Source organism: Typopeltis vanoorti, chromosome 1, assembly GCF_054136105.1.
Source record: "Typopeltis vanoorti isolate ZY-2024b chromosome 1, IOZ_Tvanoo_1.0, whole genome shotgun sequence".
Lineage (NCBI taxonomy): Eukaryota > Metazoa > Arthropoda > Arachnida > Uropygi > Thelyphonidae > Typopeltis > Typopeltis vanoorti.
In genome coordinates, this window is record NC_143549.1 from 141,095,610 (window position 1) to 141,116,391 (window position 20,782).

General features: G+C 38.5%; 1 protein-coding gene across 1 annotated transcript in view; it reads left to right on the top strand.

Moving 5' to 3' along the window:
- LOC150110484 (carboxypeptidase N catalytic chain-like) overlaps positions 1 to 20,782 on the top strand; it is a 157,557-nt gene that overhangs the window by 50,865 nt on the left and 85,910 nt on the right. Inside the window, exon 3 of the mRNA XM_090399553.1 lies at positions 677 to 870. Within this exon, the coding sequence (XP_090255679.1) occupies positions 677 to 870 (194 nt within the window). The remainder of the gene's footprint in view (positions 1 to 676; positions 871 to 20,782) is intronic.

A 20,782-nucleotide genomic window follows, 5' to 3' on the forward strand; every position in this document is an offset into this window, starting at 1 on the left:
ACAATTGTATTTCCAGTAGTAATGTATGGATGCAAAAGCTGGATTATTAATTTGTGATTATTAATGGATTATTAATTGGTGAATTGATTCATTTGAATTACGGATGTGGAGGAGACTATTAAGAATCCCACGGACTGCAAGAATGACGAATAAGAAGGTTTTAGAGAATATAAAGACAGAATGCTCCTTGGAGGCAATGATCACTAAACAGAAGTTGATGTACTTTGGTCATACTATGCAAGCTAATGAATCATTGGAAAAGGCAGTTATATTGAGGGAATGAGAAGAAGAGGAAGACTGCAAAAGATTTGGATGGATAACATAAAAGAACTTACCAACTTGAACCTACAATTACTTAAAGAAAGGACATGGGGCTGAGTGAAATGGAGAGAGCCTTTGTTCACCAGATCACCAAGAGTTGAAAACAACTGGATGGCACATAACAACAATAACAAACTTTAATAAAATAAAAAAATAATAATAATTCTGGTTATTTTTGTGTACCCCTTCATATAAATTTCTAGATATCATCTACTATAAAATTTCATAAATTTCCTAATTGAATGATTTTTGTATTTTGTATGCTTAAAATTTAATTTTCATTTTCCTCATGAAGTAATATCACTTTAATGATATTAGTAATTAATAACTTCATCTACAACTATGTTTATTATAGTTGAACCAGAATTTAAATATGTGGCCAATATGCATGGTAATGAGGTTTTAGGTAGAGAATTGCTACTTGCCTTGGCTGATTATCTGTGCACAGAATACAGGAAGGATAACTTGGAGATCCAACAGCTTGTCAATACTACACATATTCACATATTGCCAACTCTCAATCCTGATGGATGGGATATTGCAACAGAGGTATGAGCATTTAAGTTAAATGAGATAATTTTTTTTTAATTTTCTGTTAAAGATGAACAAAAAGTTTATTGCTGCCAAACTTCAAGCTTATCTTTTGTATTCAATGATTCAAGGCTATAGGTAACTGTATTCACATCTGTCATGTTTTTTTTTAAAGCTCCCTATGCCACAACATGAATTTATATTAGTCAAAACATGGATGGGAAATGCTCTGTTTAAATTGAAATGACATAGTTACAAAGTCTAAGATGATTGTATTCTTCCTCATGGCCAGCTGGGTGGTGAAGGGAGAGGCTTCTCACATAATTTAATGTTTAGTATGAACTGAGATAACCATTTACTTTGTACTTCTGTTATAAAACATGAATAGTAAAAAAAAAATTGAAAAAAATTCTTAATAATAATCATGATAAAGTTAAGGCTGAGTTGAATAACGGGTATACTATGATATTACCAAACCTTGCTAAAGTATTTGACAGATTAGGTATAATGTGAAAGGTTGTGTTTAAACTCAAGTGGTTGAAATAGAAAATAAATTAATGTAATGGATAATTATTATTATTATTATTATTACATAACACCTCCAGGGAGTCCAAAGACTCATCGAGGGAGGGTACCTACTCTACAACTATCTGTCTCCACCAGCCGCAACTAACTTCATCATCTACACCAACGGCATCTACCGCTGACTACCACCACTAGTATTTTCACAAACAAACAAACATCCATGCCCATGGGTGAATTCGAGCCCGCAGCCTTTTGGATGGAGAGCGAATATGCTAACCACTTGGCCAACCAGGCTGGCAAGTGGCTGATCAACAAAAAATAGCATATGGAAGGGGTGGAATTTGAGAGATTGAGGGTGGTCTGTGCTGTACCCCAGAATGCTCCCCTTGGCCAATTTCAATTTGTATTTTAATGGAAACCCTTCAATCTCCTTTAAACCTTTTATTGGAAAAGGGTTGAAGGGGATATCTATTGTTTGCTTGAGTAATTCAAAATGATTCTGATCTTATCCTCCTGCAAGAGAACCTGAATAAATTGGTACTATGAGCAAATGATAATGATACAAGTTCAGTTGTCAAATGCAAAGTTATGCATTTTATTTGAAGAAATTATGGATATCATATTATAAAGCTAGGATTTTGCTCCAAGAAAAAAAACAAGGCACTAGGAATCAGAGTGGTGATGGATGCTTTTTGAAGTTCAGGGGACTATATATGCAAGGGAACTGGCAATGCCTCTGACTGGGCTCTTTAATTTAAGTCTCAGCTCTGCTAGAGTTCCAAGGGAGCGGAAAGAGGGCAAAATGTTAGGTAACTCTACTGAAAACCGCACAAAAAAAATTTGTGCGGTTTTCAGTAGAGTTCGCTGCAATGACTTGTTTTATGTGCATCATAAGGCACAGATACACATCAGTCCATCGGTGCACTCTAACTTGGTGTACTCTTTTTCTGTGACTTTGAACCCTTTTAAAATGTCATTTGAACCTAACGTAATTTGGGCTTGTTTGCTTTACAAATTTAAACTTGGTTCAAAGGCTTCAGAAGCATCCTGTAAGATATGTGTGCCATTTGGAAAAGATGTGGTAGCAGAATGTACTATGCAGAAATGATAAAAAAAATTTGTTTCTAACGATGAATCACTTGAGATGCACCATGTTCAGTAAGACCCTCCATTATTGATAATGAAGAATTACATGCCACTTTTGAAAATAATTCTACATTAACTTGTCAAAAACTCACAAATGTTTAACATGAGTGGTGAAACAATTTATTTACACTTGCATCAACTAGATAAATCATGGAAGCTAAGCAAATGGGTCTCACATGCAACATCATCAACATGGGAAAACTTACCCGGCTTGGACACTGGAAGGATTGACAGATTAAGAGTTCTTTCTTGATTCAGTGGGTGGTGGTGGTGTGTGGCCGTTCTTAGTTGGTGGAGCGATTTCTCTGGTTAATTCCGATAACAAACAAGATTCTAGCCTACTAAATAGACTGGCGACGCATCTTTCAAGTGTCCGCCTTATCAACTTTTGATGGAAGGTTATGTGCCTACCATGGTCGTAACGGGGAATTAGGGTTCGATTCTGGAGAGGGAGCCTGAGAAATGGCTACCACATCCAAGGAAGGCAGCAGGCATGCAAATTACCCACTCCTGGCATGGGGAAGTAGTGACGAAAAATAACAATATGGGACTCTATTGAGGCCTTGTAATTGGAATGAGTACACTCTAAATCCTTTAACAAGGATCTATTGAAGGGCAAGTCTGGTGCCAGCAGCCATGGTAATTCCATCTCCAATAGTGTATATTAAAGTTGTTGTGGTTAAAAAGCTCATAGTTGGATCTCAGTTCCAGACAGGTGATCCACCACCTGGTGGTTACTGTTCGGCCTAAACAATCTCACTGGTTTTCCTTGATTCTCTTCACCAAGTGTCTTGTGTGGCCGGCACTTACTTTGGAAAAATTAGAGTGCTTAAAGCAGGCATAATGCCAGAATAATGGTGCATGGAATAATGGAATAGGACCTTAGTTCTATTTTGTTGGTTTTTAATGAAACTGGGTCTTGGAGAAGAGCAACTGGTCATCTTATGTGTATACGTCCCACAAGTTGGTTGTACAGCAGAAGAGAAAGATGAATTCTGGAATGTGCTAGATGAAGAAATGAGGGAACTGGAAGAAAATGAGATGGTGATTGTCAGAGGAGACTTGAACGGACACCTAGGGAGACAGAATAGGGACTGTGAAAGGGTGCATGGTGGCCATGGAGTGGAAATGATGAACCAGGAAGGAGAGAGGATTTTGGACTTTGCAGTAGCATTTGATCTGGCAATTGTGAACTCCTTTTTCTGTAAGAGGGAAGAGCATTAGATAACATTTAGAAGTGGCAACAATAGTTCATAGATTGACTACATTTTGACTAGAAGAAAACATCTTAAGGCAGTTACAAATTGTAAGGTAATCCCAATAGATCAAGTGATGCAGCAACACTGGCTGCTATGCACAGATTTTAAAATAAAGTTGAAGATAAGAACCTTTGGAAGCCATGGGAGGAAGAAAATTAAGTGATTTCGCTTAAAAGAAGAGAGTGTGAGGAACTGTTTTAGGGAGAAGGTGTTAGAGAGGATTTCAGATGGACTAGAAAGTGTACAAGACTGGTGGAGACATAATTCAAAATTAATTCTAAGCTGTGCAATTGAGGGTGCTTGGTGAAACATCCAGAAAGATTAGAGAACAGAAGGAGGGTTGGTGGTGGAATAATAATGTACAAGAAGCAGTGACGGCTAAGAGGAAGGCAAAGCAGAAGTGGGACAAGTCAAGAGTGGAAGAAGACAGAGAGAAAAGCGAGAAGCCAAGAGAGTTGTTGCACAGGTGAAGGCCATGGCATATCAAGACCTTTATGATCAATTAGAAACAAAGGAAGGACAGAGAAAGCTTTATTGATTCGCAAAATGTAGAAATAAGGCATCAGAGGACATCGTACATGTGAGGCAGAACAAAGACTTGAGGAAGGGTATTAAGGAGGGATGTGCATATAAGAAACAGATGGAGAATATAAGAATATACTTTGAATGGCTTTTGAATGAAGAAAATGCAAGGACTCACAGAGAAGATGGAGAGCCTTATGAGGGGATGGTGCAGAACATTAATAGAGTGGAAGTGAAGGAAGCCATAAAGATGATGAAGAATGTAAAATCGGTGGGCCCTGACAGGATCCCAGTGGAGGCATGGAAGGCACTAGGGGAAGAGGGATTTGACCTGCTGTGGGACCTGTTAATAAAAGTTTGTCAACAGGAAAATATACCAGAGGAATGGAGGGAAAGTACTCTTGTCCCCATTTACAAGAGTCAAGGTGATGCCCAAGACTGTAAGAATTACAGAGGAATGAAGTTGATGTCCCACACAATGAAAATCCTAGAGAGGGTTCTTGATGGAAGATTGAGGAAGGAGGTGGAGATTGCAAAGGAGCAAATTGGTTTCATGCCTGGTCGATCGATGACAGATGCTATCTTTGGGTTACGACAAATGATGGAAAAATATCGAGAGAAACAAAGGGAGCTACATCTGGTATTTATTGATCTGGAGAAAGCGTTTGATAGAGTGCCAAGGCAGGAAGTCTGGAGGCGTCTGAGGGAGAAGAAAGTACTGGAGAAATATGTCAGGTTGGTGCAGGAGATGTACAGAAATGTGAAGACAAGAGTTCAAATCTGCCTGGGGGAGACAGAAAGTTTTCTAGTGACAGTTGGCTTGCATCAAGGGTCAGCATTAAGTCCGTTCCTGTTTAATATTGTGATGGAGGTGGTGACAGAGGAGGTGAGGGAAGATGCGCCTTGCACTATGTTATATGCAGTTGATATCATGCTGTGTGCAGAATCAAGAGAAGAATTGGAAGCTAAACTGGAAAGTTGGAGGAAAGTACTGGAAGAGAGAGGTATGAGACTGAGCAGAAGTAAAACAGAGTATATATGTGTTGCAGAATGGATGGCAGCCAGAAGACAGATCTGGAGCTGGAAGGAAATGTCATCAGGAAGGTCAGTGAATTCAGATACTTAGGTTTAACAATGAAAGAGGATGATGAGGCTGAGAAGGAAGTGGGAAGCAGGAAACAAGCAGGATGGAGGAACTGGAGAGAGAGATGGCTGGAGTGCTATGCGATAAGAGGGTGCTGATCAATCTAAGAGGCAAATTCTCCAGGACAGTAGTGAGACTAGCTATGATGTATGCTATGGCCCTGAGGAAAAATAACATTGGCAGAATGGAGGTAGTGGAGATGAGAATGCTTAGGTGGATGTGTGGTGTGACCAGAAAGGATTGTCTGAGAATTGACTGTTATTATTATTATTATTATTATTATTATTATTACACGACACCTCCAGGTAGTCCAAAGACTTATCTTTGTAAGGGGAATGGTGAAAGTTACGAACGTAGGAGCAAAGATACAGGAGGCAAGGTTGAGATGGTTTGGTCATGTGATGAGAAGGGAGGAAGAGCATGTGGGAAGAAAGGTCATGCAGATGGATGTGCAGGAGGAGGAGGAAGCATGGGCAGCCAAAGAAGAGATGGTGGAGGAGGACTTGAGGATGAAGAACTTGGATGTGGCTACAGCCTAAGATAGGAGGTTGTGGAGGAGACTCACCACAAACAGTGACCCTACTTAAGTGGGAAAAGCTGCAGAAGAAGAAGATTGCTTGATATAGTGTCTCATTTACAACATACGATTGTAGCATTTTCAATAGCTTTCCTCTTGCTGTTTTCATATGCTTTTTTCAGATCTAAAAAAATTAAATACAGATCCCTGTTATATTCTCATGATTTCTCAACTATTTCTCTTCATGTGAAAATCTGATCATGACAATCTCTGTTTGGCCTGAATCCAGCTTGTTCTTCAATAAGCTTCCCTTCCACAATTTTTCTTAGCCATTTCTCAAGCATACTTGCATAAATCATACCAAGGACACACAGTAATGAAATACCTCTGTATTTGTTGCATTCAATTTTATTTCCCTTTTTTTACATCTGGAATTTGACCCTCTGACCAAGCCTTCTGAATTATGTAATGTAGCCACTATGAAACTTTTATACCTCCATATTTGAGCATTTTTGTTGTTCAAATTTCATCTACTCCAGTTCCTTTCCACATTTCAGGTTTTTGATGACTTTTTCTACTTCAAATATGGATATGTATTCTTGACTGTATTCCTGTTGGGAGTTTCCATGCTGAAACTGCTTGTTTCATTATAATTTTTATATCACCTTTATCATCTCTTTCCTCCATTTCTAAGATTTTTCAGTAGCCTCCAGAATATTTTGCCACTTTCCTGATATTTATTTTCTATGTTCCTACCAAAGTCTTCCCATGACTTTTGTTTGGCTCTCACACAGTGCTTTCTGGCTGAATCATTCAACGCTTTCTTCAGTGTTCGCCACCGAATTTCCAAGGTTTGGTTCTTGTTTTTTCACTTTCATTTTTCTTGAATGATGTTTGTATATTTGAGTCTATAGTTTATTTCTGAAAGCAGCTTAACTTTGATTCATTTTAAAACTTTCTTCCACATTCTTCTTTTAAATACGAGGTTCAATTTTATCTTGCTCAACATTAAATAGTGATCACATTCACTAGACTCTGCAAATTGAATCTTCTCAACTCTTCTTCATACTCAAGATTCCAGAGACCAGAAACTACCATAGCCAATTGCCTGTGAACCCTTTTCAATATCTCTTCATCCTTTTGAAAACTAGGTGACCAAATCTTTGCACAGTAGTTCTATGTGGTCTAATCAAGGTTTTATACAGTGCAACCAAAATCTGCTTACTGCCTTATTTATGCAAGTCAGTGTCCTTTGCATCATTGCCAGAAGTCGTTGCGTTGTCCTCGCAATTTTGGTAATGTGTCCTCTAAATTTTATATGCTTATTCACCATCAGCCCAAGATTTCCTATTTCCTCCACCTCCAACAATGTATCCCCACCAAGAGTAAATTCTACACTCCATCTTTGTTTTCCAAATTTTAAAACGTTGCAATATGTAAGGTGTGCTCAGTCTTAGGATCATTTTAGGATCATTGCTGTTTAACCTTATGTTAATGATATTAGGGAAGATTTGAATGGAGATATTCAGTTGTTTGTAGATGATGATGCAAAGTTGGAAAGAACTATGAAGAGTAGAACAGATAGACGATTAGACTGAATGAATGGGCAAGGGAGCAGGGGGTGTCTGCTCCCTTGCCCATTCATTCAGTCTAATCGTCTGTCTGTTCTACTCTTCATAGTTCTTTCCAACTTTGCATCATCATCTACAAACAACTGAATATCTCCATTCAAATCTTCCCTAATATCATTAACATAAGGTTAAACAGCAATGATCCTAAAACAGACTCCTGAGCACACCACTAGTGACTTTCCTCTTCTGGGATATTGCTCCCCATACACAACTTGCTCATACCTGTCAGATGGCCAATCTCCAATTCAGTGCACTAGTCTAATATCCAACCTCATCTGCTTTAGTTTGACTATCAATGTGGTAATCTATCAAAAGTCTTTGCAAAATCTAAGTATACCACTGTGTATCCATCTCCCTTGTCCAATGAAGCTCTCACCTTATTGTAATAAGTAAGCAAACAAAACCATGACCTACCTTTAGCAAATGCTGTTAATCTAAGATAATACACTGTTGTCAAGCCAATTCTGGATTGTTTTTCTCACTAGTCTCTCCATACCTCATCTCCCTTATAAAGCAGTGCAATCTTTGCTGCCTTCCACTCCTTTGGAACTTGACCTAATGTAAGACTCATGTTAAACAAATATGCCAAGGCAGATGTCAACCCCCCCCCCGGTGCATTCCTTCTAAATATGTGATGATATAAAAGCTCACATTTTATAACACAGTGACAGCTGAACTGAACAAGGGTGTAATGGGTTTGCAGTGATTCTACTGGACCTTGCAAAGGCCTTTGACAGGATACCACATGGAACTCTAATCAGTAAACTGGAGCAGATGGGGATGGATATAGGGTTGGTGAGATGGATAGGAGGGTGGTTGATGGAGAGATACCAGAGAGTGATTTATTCAGGAGTTGAGTTCAAAAGACGACTTGTGACTAGTGGTGTGCCGCTGGGCTCTGTTCTTGGACCACTACTTTTCAATATGTTCATCAATGATATAGGAAAGGATCTGAGAGGAAGTATTCACTTGTTTGCTGATGATGCAAAGTTGAGTAGAGCAATTGTGAGTGCACAGGATGTCAAAATTTTACAGGATGATTTGGATAGTTTGGAGGACTGGACTAGGGAAAATGGATGTCAATTTAATGTGGCAAAGTGTAAGGTTATGCATTTTGGGGTGAAAAGAATAGCAGCAGTATATCACATTGGTGGAACTGTACTCCAGGAGATTGATAAGGCCAGGGATTTGGGAGTGTTGGTGGATAGGGAATTGAAGTTTAGGGGGCACATTGCAAAAGTGGCTAAATCAGCTCATCAAATCACTTGGCTTCTGAAAAATACTTTAACAAGCAGAGACAAACAAGTTATTGTTCCTCTGTATCGAGCCTTGATAAGACCCCATCTAGACTACTGTGCCCAGATATGGGCACCAGGGTTTCTTCTTGATGGGGAGGAGGTGGAGAGGATCCAGAGACAGATGACCAAGATGATAGCAGGTCTGTGGAATGAACCTTATGAGAATAGGTTAAAGATTTGTGGGTTGCAAAAATTGGTTGATAGGCGGAAAAGGGGTCATATGATTGAGACATTCAAATTACTGAAGGGTTTCTATAAGATTAATTCAGAAGATATTTTTGAGAATAGGACTGGTGGTGGGAGGACTAGAGGCCATACATGGAAGCTGGGCAAGAATGTGGTTAGCAGGGGTGTTAGAGCTAGGTTTTTTACTTGGAGAGTGGTGAATGAGTGGAATAAGCTGCCAGAGTCTGTTGTTGCTGCTACGACTGTGAATGAGTTCAAGGCGAGGTATGATAGATACTGTGTGAATGTCGACTATTTGTTCTTGACATGATGGTAGGGCCCTCCCTCGATGAGTCTGTAGACTCCTTGGAGTTGCCCAGAATAATAATAATAATAATATATCATCAAGTCCCACAGCCTTATTAACATTGTTTGCTCAATTTTCTATATGGCACTTACTCACAGTCAGTGTCTCCTCCTCATCCACTGTTCTCAAACTCTCCATGATGATACATTCACAAGGAAGAAAGACCTTTATGAACTGCTCATTAAATACTATATACTCTGCAGCAGTTCTCCTTATACCATTCTCCAATGTCTGCCTATCAATATCATTTTTTTTTTTTTGCTGGCTACATATCAGAAGCGCTCACTAGGGGTTTTATTGGCTTCATTAGTGAACTACTGATCATACTGCACTTTTGCTACCCTTACCAACCGAGTCACTCTTCTTGCCTATTCTTTGTACTCCTCATGGAACTGATTATTGCCATTCAACTTATGTCATTTCCATAATGTCTTCTTTCTCTGTATTGCTAACTTATTCTCTTCATTCATCCATCCATTTCACATCTACCTTATTTAATCATCTGACCTTTGGAATACATTTAGACATTGCTTCTACTAGATAGTTCTTGATTTTCACCCAACTCATCCTTCCATGCTACAGCTACAAGCTCTCACCTGAGCTTCTTATAATTACCAGCCTTGTAGTTCCCTTTCTCACAGAAGTCCTCACATGGCTGGCAACCACCGAGTTAATCACTTCATAGTCACTCTCACCAAATGGAAGGAGATTTGGCACCTCATTTATAATAACATTCTCTGATAAGATGAACAAATCCAAGTCCTTCAATCCTCGCATCCCCTCTGTTATATATTGTCTGAGATAGTCATCCCTCAAAAACTTGAGAAATTCATTTTCTTTACTTTTTGGTTGCTATCCCATTATCCCAATCTATATTTCCATATTTAAAATCACCCAAGATGATTACCTTTTTTCTATTTGCTTGGCTAATTTCCTTTTGCATTTCATGGTCACTACCCTCCACAATACCAGGTTTATAGCAACATCGAGCTAAGTATTTTATTCTATTCACCTCTGTCTCACATCCTACTGCCTTAAAATTATTGCCACTATTCACCCATGGCATCTCTATCTTGTATGGAGATGCTCTTTTTCTATCATCAATAGCATTCCACCTCCCTTTTTTTTCTTTTTTTTAACAAACTGTGCATCTTATTGTTTACCACACCTTTAATAATAGAATCTCCATACAATGCCACTGGAGTTTATAGGAGTAACAAACTGTATATATTTTCCTGTTGTCCTCTGTCTTATATTAGATTGCTTGAAATGTATACCTTCTATATCTCTTTCTTCCTGATTCACTTTTACTCTTTTTTGGCTTAGTTATCTATTATCATCACCAGCAGCAGCAGCATATTCCTCTTCCCATCATATTCTCTATGTCCTGCTTGAAAATACTATACCCATCACATTCTTTCCTTGTAATTACATCATCTGATGTCAAGCCCATGCTATCCAAATATTATCGAATCCAGATATTATCCAAACCTGTTTGTCTGAGTTTAAATACCACCCTGCCATGTGTCAATCTGTCAAAAGCCCTTTCAAAATCTAGATGTATTAACATACATTCTTTTCTTTGTCATTTATAGTTATAATATTGTTATAGTTATATGTTATGTGTTATAATTATAGTTATAATCTTGTTATAATATTATATGTAACCAGATTGCTAATACGAGATCTTCTCTTAACAAAGTCACTTTAGTTTTTATTAGAATATGATCATCATTCACATTCTTGTTAAAGATACCAAGCAATTTTAAACCTGGTTTTACTCCATTTTTTCCAAGTAAGCAAACAGACAAAATGTCAAGTTTGCGTCTGCAATTTATGCAAGACTAGCTGATCCCACAGGTAGTGCAAGACCAAGGCAACTCGTGGTAAAGGTGGAGCAAGATCTGATCACTAATCTTAATATTTACCCTTAATGCCAAAACACATTGGTAAAATACTTACAAGCTCTGCATTACTAAATCTTGGTATTTCTAGCCTGGCTCCCACTGATGAGACCTCAATAAAGGTCGAAACCGGTCTGGGTAGTGGCCCCTTGCCTTTAATACAAAACATCATACATCCCCTTTCTTGGAGATGTGTTTTGGCATTAAGGGTAAATATTAAGATTAGTGATCAGAGCTTGCTCCACGTCTACCACGAGTTGCCTTGGTCTTGCACTACCTGTGGGATCAGCTAGTCTTGCATACATTGCAGGCGCAAACTTGAAATTTTGTCTGTTTGCTTACTTGGAAAAAATGGAGTAAAACCAGGTTTAAAATTGCTTGGTATCTTTAACATAACTATACCCAAGTTAAAAAAATACTTTCTACATTCACATTCTTGTTTTCTAGTCCTAAATGTTTTTTCCAGGTCCTGAATTTACTACTATTGCAGAAATGCTTCCTAAGTTATAATTTGGTACTTCCATTTTAACAGAACCATTATGTAGTTGCACTTCTTTTTCTTCTTCTTCTTCTTTAGCCTCTTTCCATCCACTGCTTGGTCCCTGCTCCCCCTTAACTTTCCAGTTCTGCCTATCCTTAGCCAATGTCTACCATCTCGTGTCAAACTTTTATATATCACCTCTTCATTTTGTAATTTTATCCACCTTTCATCTGGCAATGTGCTAATATGGCCAGCCCATCTCCATTTACATGCTTTATAACACTTCACAAAATCTATTCCAGTCATCTCTCTAATCCCTTTATGTTATGTGGAGTATTCTTCTCTCCATGGCTCTTTCTCCCACATCTAACCTGTCTTCCTTTTTTTTAGTTGTTGCCCGTATCTCACTATCATAGGTGAAAACTGGAATGATGCATATATTAAAGAACTTTCTTTTAAGGCATATAGGTAAATCTCCTAACAAGTAATCTTTATACAGCCAAAATGCTTTGTTTCCATGTCTGATTTTTCTACTTATTTGTCTTATTTTTCTTTAAAACTAATTAATTGACCAAGGTAAGGTAGTGTAGTAACACTACCTAACCCTTTTTCTTATTCTTACAGACCTTTTTAGTTGGGAAGCCAATAATCAATAGGGCATGGTTATTTCTCCAGCACATTACTATAAACCATGTGCCAAGATCTGATCCAGTCCTTCCTAACATCCAAGGTTCAACATTCAAAACAAGTTGATAAGATTGCCTTTACTACAACTGTAGAATAGCATTAGATCAAACTTTAAGGCATTGATTACAGAAACTGTGAAGTTTGGACTGTTTCACAATGCAAGGTTTTGTAAAATGAGTAGGAGGGTGTACTGTCATCAGTAGAACTATGGGATATATAAGAGAACGTAATTTACATATAGAAGAAAGAAGTGAGTTGCAAGCACAGAGTTTTGGAGCACTTCTGCCATAGGAAAGTTTGAAGATAGGAGGCCATCTGCCATGACATGCAAAATATCCAGAAAGGAAACTGGCCATTCAATTACCAAGTGTAGATGCAAAATCATGGACCAGCAGTTTGTTAAACAGGCGTCTATTATTATTATTATTAACTTCTGACCTCCTTGGAGTCAGAGAGACTCATCGTGGGAGGTACTATTGCACACAATGCTCATCCAACTGTGGTTTAAACTGATTCAATGTGTCTACATTCACAACACACTCAGGTAATGCATTCCACTCACCATGCAAAGAACTTCTCCCCACTCCTCTGTGCACATCCTCCTTATACAGTTTCCAGCGATGGCCTCTTGTTCTACTCCCCCTCTCCCATTCTGTGAAAAATCTCTTCCATGTCAACCTGATAACAACCCCTGACTAACTTATATGTCTCAATCGTATCCTCCCTCTTCCACCTATTCATGAGACTCTGCAACGTACATTCTCTCAATCTGTCATCATACTCCACATTCCAAAAACCACTGACCACCTTTGTGAATGTTCTCTGGACCCTTTTCAACATATCCTCATCACCATGAAAACCCGGTGACCAATCTGCACGATGCCAGGTTCTATGCCAGGTCCAATCAGATACACTGAAAATGTCAAATGCTACTGCAGAGATTTCTCCAGATCTGTCATGGTGCATGTTCAGAGGCAAGTTATGTAAGTCAGGAGGTGAATTCTAGGACTAGTGATAGAATCCACACTCATGGTTGCTGATTAACTCTTGGACTTCCAGGTAGTGAAGACCTTTACCATTATTTAAAGAGGACTAAGTAGGTGAGGGTAGTGGGTCAGTATTTTGATGGCAGTGGTAGATTTTATCATGCTTCTTTGAAATAGGCTTAATCAAGAATATAAGCTTGATTCCATGCTTAGCTGTACCGACCCTGCATTCCATGCGGGGTCGCTAAGCATGGAATCAAGTGAGTACAACTGAGTATGAAAGAGTGTGAATATATAAAATGGATATTAGTTGTAAATCCTAGCTCCTAATAACTTCTCCTACATGTTGACCACTACTATATATATATATACAGGGTGTTCGGGATAAATTTGACAGTTTCGTAAGGAAAAAGAAAATCTTCTTTGTATCTATTAAATTTAATGAATTGACAAAAAAACATTACAGGCAGAGTTAATTACAATACTATCAACAAGATTTACTCAAAATAACCACCATTAGCATCGATCACAGCTTCAATTCTGCTTCGGAACCTCGAACAAGCTGATGCTACAGTCTCCCTGGGAAGGGCCGCAAAAACTGTTTTAATTTTATCCATTAACTGGGCTTTTGTATTACTGGAAGTGCGATTGGTGTCTTTTTCAACTGCGCCCCATACAAAATAATCCATGGGGTTAAGGTCTGGGGAGTTTGGAGGCCAAACATTTGGACTGGTGAAGTCGTAGAAATTTTCAGACAACCATTTTTGACTTTTCCCAGAGGTGTGGCAAGGGGCCGAATCCTGCTGCCATACATACGGCCTACCATTGGCTACCCTTGTTATCCAGGGCTTGACTACAGTTAGCAACTCCACGAACAAAGCCCGAATTCCAATGCCAGGGTTCTTCAACACCTGTTCCTGCAGATTTGCGAGGAATTCTGCTGTACAAACGCAATCAGATCGTCTGCTAGGGATCTTTCTTCTTGCTACATCCTCGTAGTCACCATTGCAAGTCTCTAGTTCATGCCTGATTGTTTTTACTGTATTCAGGGAGCATTGGGCAGCAGTCGTAATATCCTTATTTTGATGGCGGGCACGAATCATCATGATACAAGTTATTCTCTTCCATGATTCAGGTGGGTTCCAGCTATCCATCCTTTCTGACATCTTGTATATGAATGAAGAAGGGTCCAAACTTTTAAATGAAGAGAAGTGTGTGTTAATACATGTAACTTACGGAAAAATATAATTAATTATAAATATGTCAAATTTATCCCGAACACCCTGTATATATATATATTTACAGAGTGATTGACTCGGTTTAATGTCATGTTTATAATTATTAAATGACTTAAACATCGAGAAAAAATATAAGAGATTTAATAAGGTTTCACTACTAGTTTCATCGGAAGTAAACAACATCTTAAAAATATATTGTACTTTAACAGGCACAGAGTTTAGAACAAGTAGTAGTTGTGTTTGAAATGGAGTCCTGCGTTAAGCACTTTGCATGTGAATGATATCATGACGCCAAAACTGGATTACAGTGCTATGTGAATCGGGTAGGCTGTAACTGAGATTGCTGTTTAGATGGGCAGGGTCAAGAGCTATTTCTTTGGATTCCAAGATACATCTCTAATTCATCGGAGCATTTATGGGTGTTTGAATTTACGTTCCAGTCTATTTGATGTTGTCATCCCTCGACATTGATAATAGCAGAGAATAAAACGTGGCTGGATTGGTCGCTAGCATGGGTTCTGTTGTAAGAAATGTCACAGTGATGTTTTTCTAGGCGGAGAGAGATGGACTTTTCTGGCTGGCCCATAATATGGTTTGCTACAACTGCAAATGATTTTGTACACTCCTGGGAACTGAAGAAGGTTGTGTTTTACTTTAGGTTGACTGAGGCAAGATCAGAGTTTTGGTAAGGTGGAGAAATATGTTTTAACATTAAATTTCTTCAGGATTTTCAGCAGTTTAGGAGAAAGAGAACTTATATACGATAAGGAGATGTAGGCTGTGGGGTTTGAGTTGTCTTCATTACTTTGTTGATTACATACACTAAGATGATTATAGATACTTTTAGGAGAATAACCATTATTTAAGAAAGTCCTTTTGAGGTAATTAAGTTCATGTTGAAGTTCCTCTTCTTTTGACAACAAGGATCTCGCCCGATGAGCTAGTGTGGAAATAATTCCTAATTTTTGATTGGGGGGGGGGGTAGTGGTGAGACGAAGCATGTAGATTTCTATCTTTAGGAAGCCAATACATACACCAATAGATACCTACATGCTTCGTCTCACCAAGTATGGCAACAGCACAAAAAAAAAAAAAAACCGTACTATTGTGATTCAAGACAAAACCACAAGTCTCATGCTCAAATTCTTTCTCTCTTGAGCCTCTGTACACACACACACACACACACACACACAGCATCAACTTGTTATAGGAGATGAAATCTCTCACATGTAAGCGTGATATATAATAAAAATCTGCCTAGTCTAAAATGCATAAAGATGAAAACGCTACGCAAGGTAGAAGAAAATACCTGAATTACGGAATTAAGCATGAATTTTGGAAGCAAGCATTGTGGAGGCAACATAAGATGAATGCTGGCAATAATCATTAGTTGCAGTTAAGAAAAATCCTAGTGAGTTCTTTTGATATATATATTATTGATCATAATTTACTCGATAGAAAATGTATATAAAAATGAATTTAAATGACTCTATACCGAGAAAGAAAAGTTTAATGTTAAGATACGACTAGTTTCGTTGAAATTAAACTTCTTCAGGTATCACAGGCAAAGAATTAAATAAAAAATAACAGAGACATGATAAAATACATTAACAGATCTAGTATAAAACACACAAGTACATTTAAAAACAGGAATGCGTGCTTGAGTTCCAACTGAAGTTGACTATGTGCATGAGCTGACACGAGTGTGCCAGTATTGGACAATGGCAATGTGTGCATCAGAAATATTGTAGCTAAGGCTGTTATTAATATGAGATGAATCAAGCGATATTTCTCTAGATTCAGTTATTCTTCTTTCAAGTTCATCATAGCACACATGGATATTAGAAGTTTGTGGCCAGTCTACGAGGTGTTGGTGGCCTTCATCCGAGTTGATAGAGAAGAGAACGTGGCTAGAGAGCACTGTCCCTGGTTCTGTTGTAGGAAATGTCTCTTTGGTGTTCTTCCATGCGTAAAAGGATGGATTTAGCTGTCTGGCCGTAGTATGGTTTTCCACAATCACACAAAATCTTGTAGACTCCTGGATACTGAGTAGGAAGATGTTTCATTTTAGGTCTGCTTAGTATGGAGCGAAGTTTAGGAAACATAGTGAAGCAAGTTCTAATGTTGAATTTCTGAAGCATTTTTCTCTAGTTTTGGAGAGAGAGAGAGCTGATGTATGGTAACAAAATAAAAGCTCTTGGTGGAGAAGAATCTTCAAAAGCAGTTGAGCAGTGGACAGAGAGAAATTTATTAATCTTTTTATTTCATTACCATGCATCAGCTCTCTCTCTCCCCAAAACTAGCCAAAATGCTTCAGAAATTCAACATTAGAACTACGTTTCCTAAACCTAAATTACACATACTTGATAATAATAATGCATTAGGATTTCACAGTATATCACCACATGTTTGTAAGAAATGCTATAGGGAATTAATGTTCCCATGGCACACCTGTTTAATATGAGTCTTGTAATGGGGTGCAGATCCCAAGGGAGTGGAACATGAGAAAAATTGTCCCACTTCACAAGTGTTTGTCTGGAGTTGTTGTTAAGGTGTTAGAAACTTTGGTGAGGACTATGATTCAGAATTCAGTTGATAATAGCAGTGTTCTCTATGATAGTCAGCATGGGTTTGTTAAAGGGAGAGGGGGGGGGAATCACGTTTTAGCAATCCCCCTTATGTTCTTACAACAAGGTGACAAATTCACTGGATAAGGGTAATGCATATACAGTGGTATACTTGGATTTTTCAAAGGCCTTTGACAGATTACCACAAAACAAGTGTTGATACCTGGTAACTCAGTTAAAATGGATGGGATTTGATAAGAGACTGAATAGTGAGTTGGATAGCTGATTGGCTGTCAGAAAGGTATCAGCAGATTGTGTATGAATGGAGTGGTATCTCAAAAGACGGTCACTAGCAGAGTACTGCAGGGGATCACTCTTGGATCCATTATTGTTTAGCTTGTATGTTAATGATAGTGGGATAGGTTTAACTGGAGATATGCAGCTGTTTGCTGTTGATGCAAAGTTAGGAAGAACTATGAGAAGTCGAACAGAGGTTGTGTCCTTGAAGGAGGATCTCAATAGACTATATGAGTGGACAAGTGAGTGGAGTTAGCATTTTAATGTTGCAAAATGCAAGGACTTGAAATTTGGAAGATAAGGTTAGAATGCAGAGTATGCAATTAATGGGGAAATTTTGAAGGAGGTAGAAGAGATGTGGGAGTGATGGTGGACAGAGACTTGGAGTTTAGGGGGGGGGGGGGGGTCACATTGCTAAAATTGCAAAACATCATACCAAAGTCCTCTCATGCATTGTGATGCATGAGAGGACTTTGGTATGTAGAAGCAATGATGTTATGGTTCTCTTGTATATGGCCTTGATCAGGCTATATATTATTATTATATAATACAGCTCATATATCTAAGTACAGCTCACCCTCTCCACTACTACTACTACTACTTAATTCTCCTACTATGACATTACTATTACCATCAACACTATCTTCCACCCATCATCACCATCACCAACAGTATTTTTGTCTGTAAATTGCTTGCTTGTGCTTGCTAATGGATCCTTGGTTTTCTCAGTTTACAGAAAACCCACCCATACAGGCAGATACATTCACCAACAATCCCCCCCCCCCTCACAACAATATGGAGTAGTGAAAACACTATACAACAGGGCTAAACTAATCTGTTCAAACGACTTGGCCCTAAACACTGAACTAAATCACATCCTCAACACTTTCTCAGCCAATGGATACTCCCCCAAAAAAATCCAAAAAATATTAAAACCTACAAACCACAGCCCCCTCCTCCCCCTCCACAAAAAAGATTACTCTAAATCCATCACCATTCCCTACATCCGAGGCACCTCGGAAAAGATTACCAAAATCCTGTTACAAACCTTACAGAAAATTGGCATCCCTTATCCGCTCAACTAAAGACCAACCACTTCCCCTAGACCTACCTGGTGTTTACCAGGTCCCTTGCAGTTGTAAACTGTCTTACTTTGGCCAAACAGGCAGGACAGCGAATATCAGAATTTCGGAACACAAGGACTACATCCGTTTTCACAAATACAGTCATTCTAGGCTTGCGGACCATGCTCTGGATACACGCCACAGAATACGATGGAAGAAAGCTACAGTGATACACTGTAGCAAATACAAATTTGAAGGACTCTTTATGGAATCAGCCTGAGCCCTAAGAAATGCTCCAAACCTCAACAAATTTGGGTGTATGCGACTGCCCCAAATTTGGGAGGCTTACATCAGCAGACCTTGAGCCCAACGGCCAAGAACACCTACTTAGTCCGCTAGAGGGCACCATCAGGACTGTTAGGAGAACAATAGCTTCATCTCTTCATTCCCAGTTTCTGTGTTGTAGTGCCTACATGCACGTAACTTTTTTGTAAGTTCCTTTAGAAAATGGCAATGTGACGTTGCCGAAATATCGGAAAATATTTATTAAAGTTTAATTTAATTTATATTCTTAACTACGTTGTTCTATTCCTTAAGTGTTTTAATAATAAATTGCTTGCATTCTGAAGGCCGATTTGTCTGTATGCAGAATGAAAAACCCGAGTTTCCTAAAGAAAAAACCCTGCTACCACTGTTTGAGATTGGCTAATTCACATTCAATTGAAAAAGCCCATATAAATATTCCCCCTCATCATGACAATTCTTGTCATGATGAGGGGGAATTTAGTGTGACGATGCCATGTACCACTGTACATGGTATCCTCACACTAGTCAGACTCGTACAAATCAGCACAAGAGGCCCCGTTATCGATTGCACCGCACAAATAATGGCAATATATAGAGAGTCCAGAGAAGGTTCAATAATCAGTTCCTGGTCTATGGAATGAGGGATATGAAGACAGATTGAGAGAATATACCTTACAGAACTTTGTGAATAGGAGGAGAGAGGGGTATGATTGAGATGTATAAGTTTGTAGGGGGGGGGTATAATAAAAATCACCTCCACATTAATTATACCAAATTAATGTGGAGGAGATTTTTATTTTTCATACAATAGAGGGAGACAAGGGTAGAACAAGAGGCCATCCACGGAAGCTGTATAAAGCGAGTGTGAGCAAGGGGACGATGAGAAAATTTGTTGCATACAGGGCAATTGATGAGTGGAATGCGTTGGCTGAACATGTAGCGTGTGTGTGCATGTGCTGAAACTGTGAATTGATTTCAGGCATTTGTTTGATGATAATTTTGCATGAGAGTGTGGACCTCCCAGATGAGTTTTTTGATTTGTTTAAAATCCAATGTTAATAATAATATAATATAATATTAAACATAGAAGCAAATAAGGGTTCATTTGTAAAATGAATGTTTCTTTCAGTGTATGCAGATTCTTATATTGATATACATTGGATATAAATATTATTATTATTACATGGAGTCAGCAGACTCATCATGGGAGATTCATTCGATTGACAACATATTTATCATACTGAATTCTTAAAATCCTTAACATTCCCTGCGTAAATAACCTATTCCAGGCAAGAAGGAAAGAACCAGAAGTGTGTGTGTGTGTGTAAATTCATTCACAATTTTCCACGTAAAAAATTTACTCCTCACACACTTCTTCACCACACTCTTTTATAACTTCCAGAGATGGCTTCTGGTTCTTTCCTTCTTGCCTTCTACTCTTTTTCATAATCTTCTCTGGATTAATTCAGTAAAATTCCCTTACTAACTTAAACATCTGTATCTTATCACCTCTTTTCTTTACATCCCCCAAACTGCAATCCACATTCCTTCAACCTCTCTCCATAGCCAACTTTACAGAGTCCTGATATTGACTTTGTTACTCAGCTGTGGATCTCTCCAATGTTTTCACATCACAGTGAAAACTTAGGTGACCAAATCTGAGCACATTAGTCCAAGTGTAGTCTGACTATTGCTTTATACAGTGACACAAAAACCTCCTTATTCCTACATGTTACCGTACTTTGTATCATAGTGGGACTGCGATGTTCAATCTTTGCAACACTTGCAATATGCCCTCTAAACTTCAGTCAGCTGTTAACCATCAC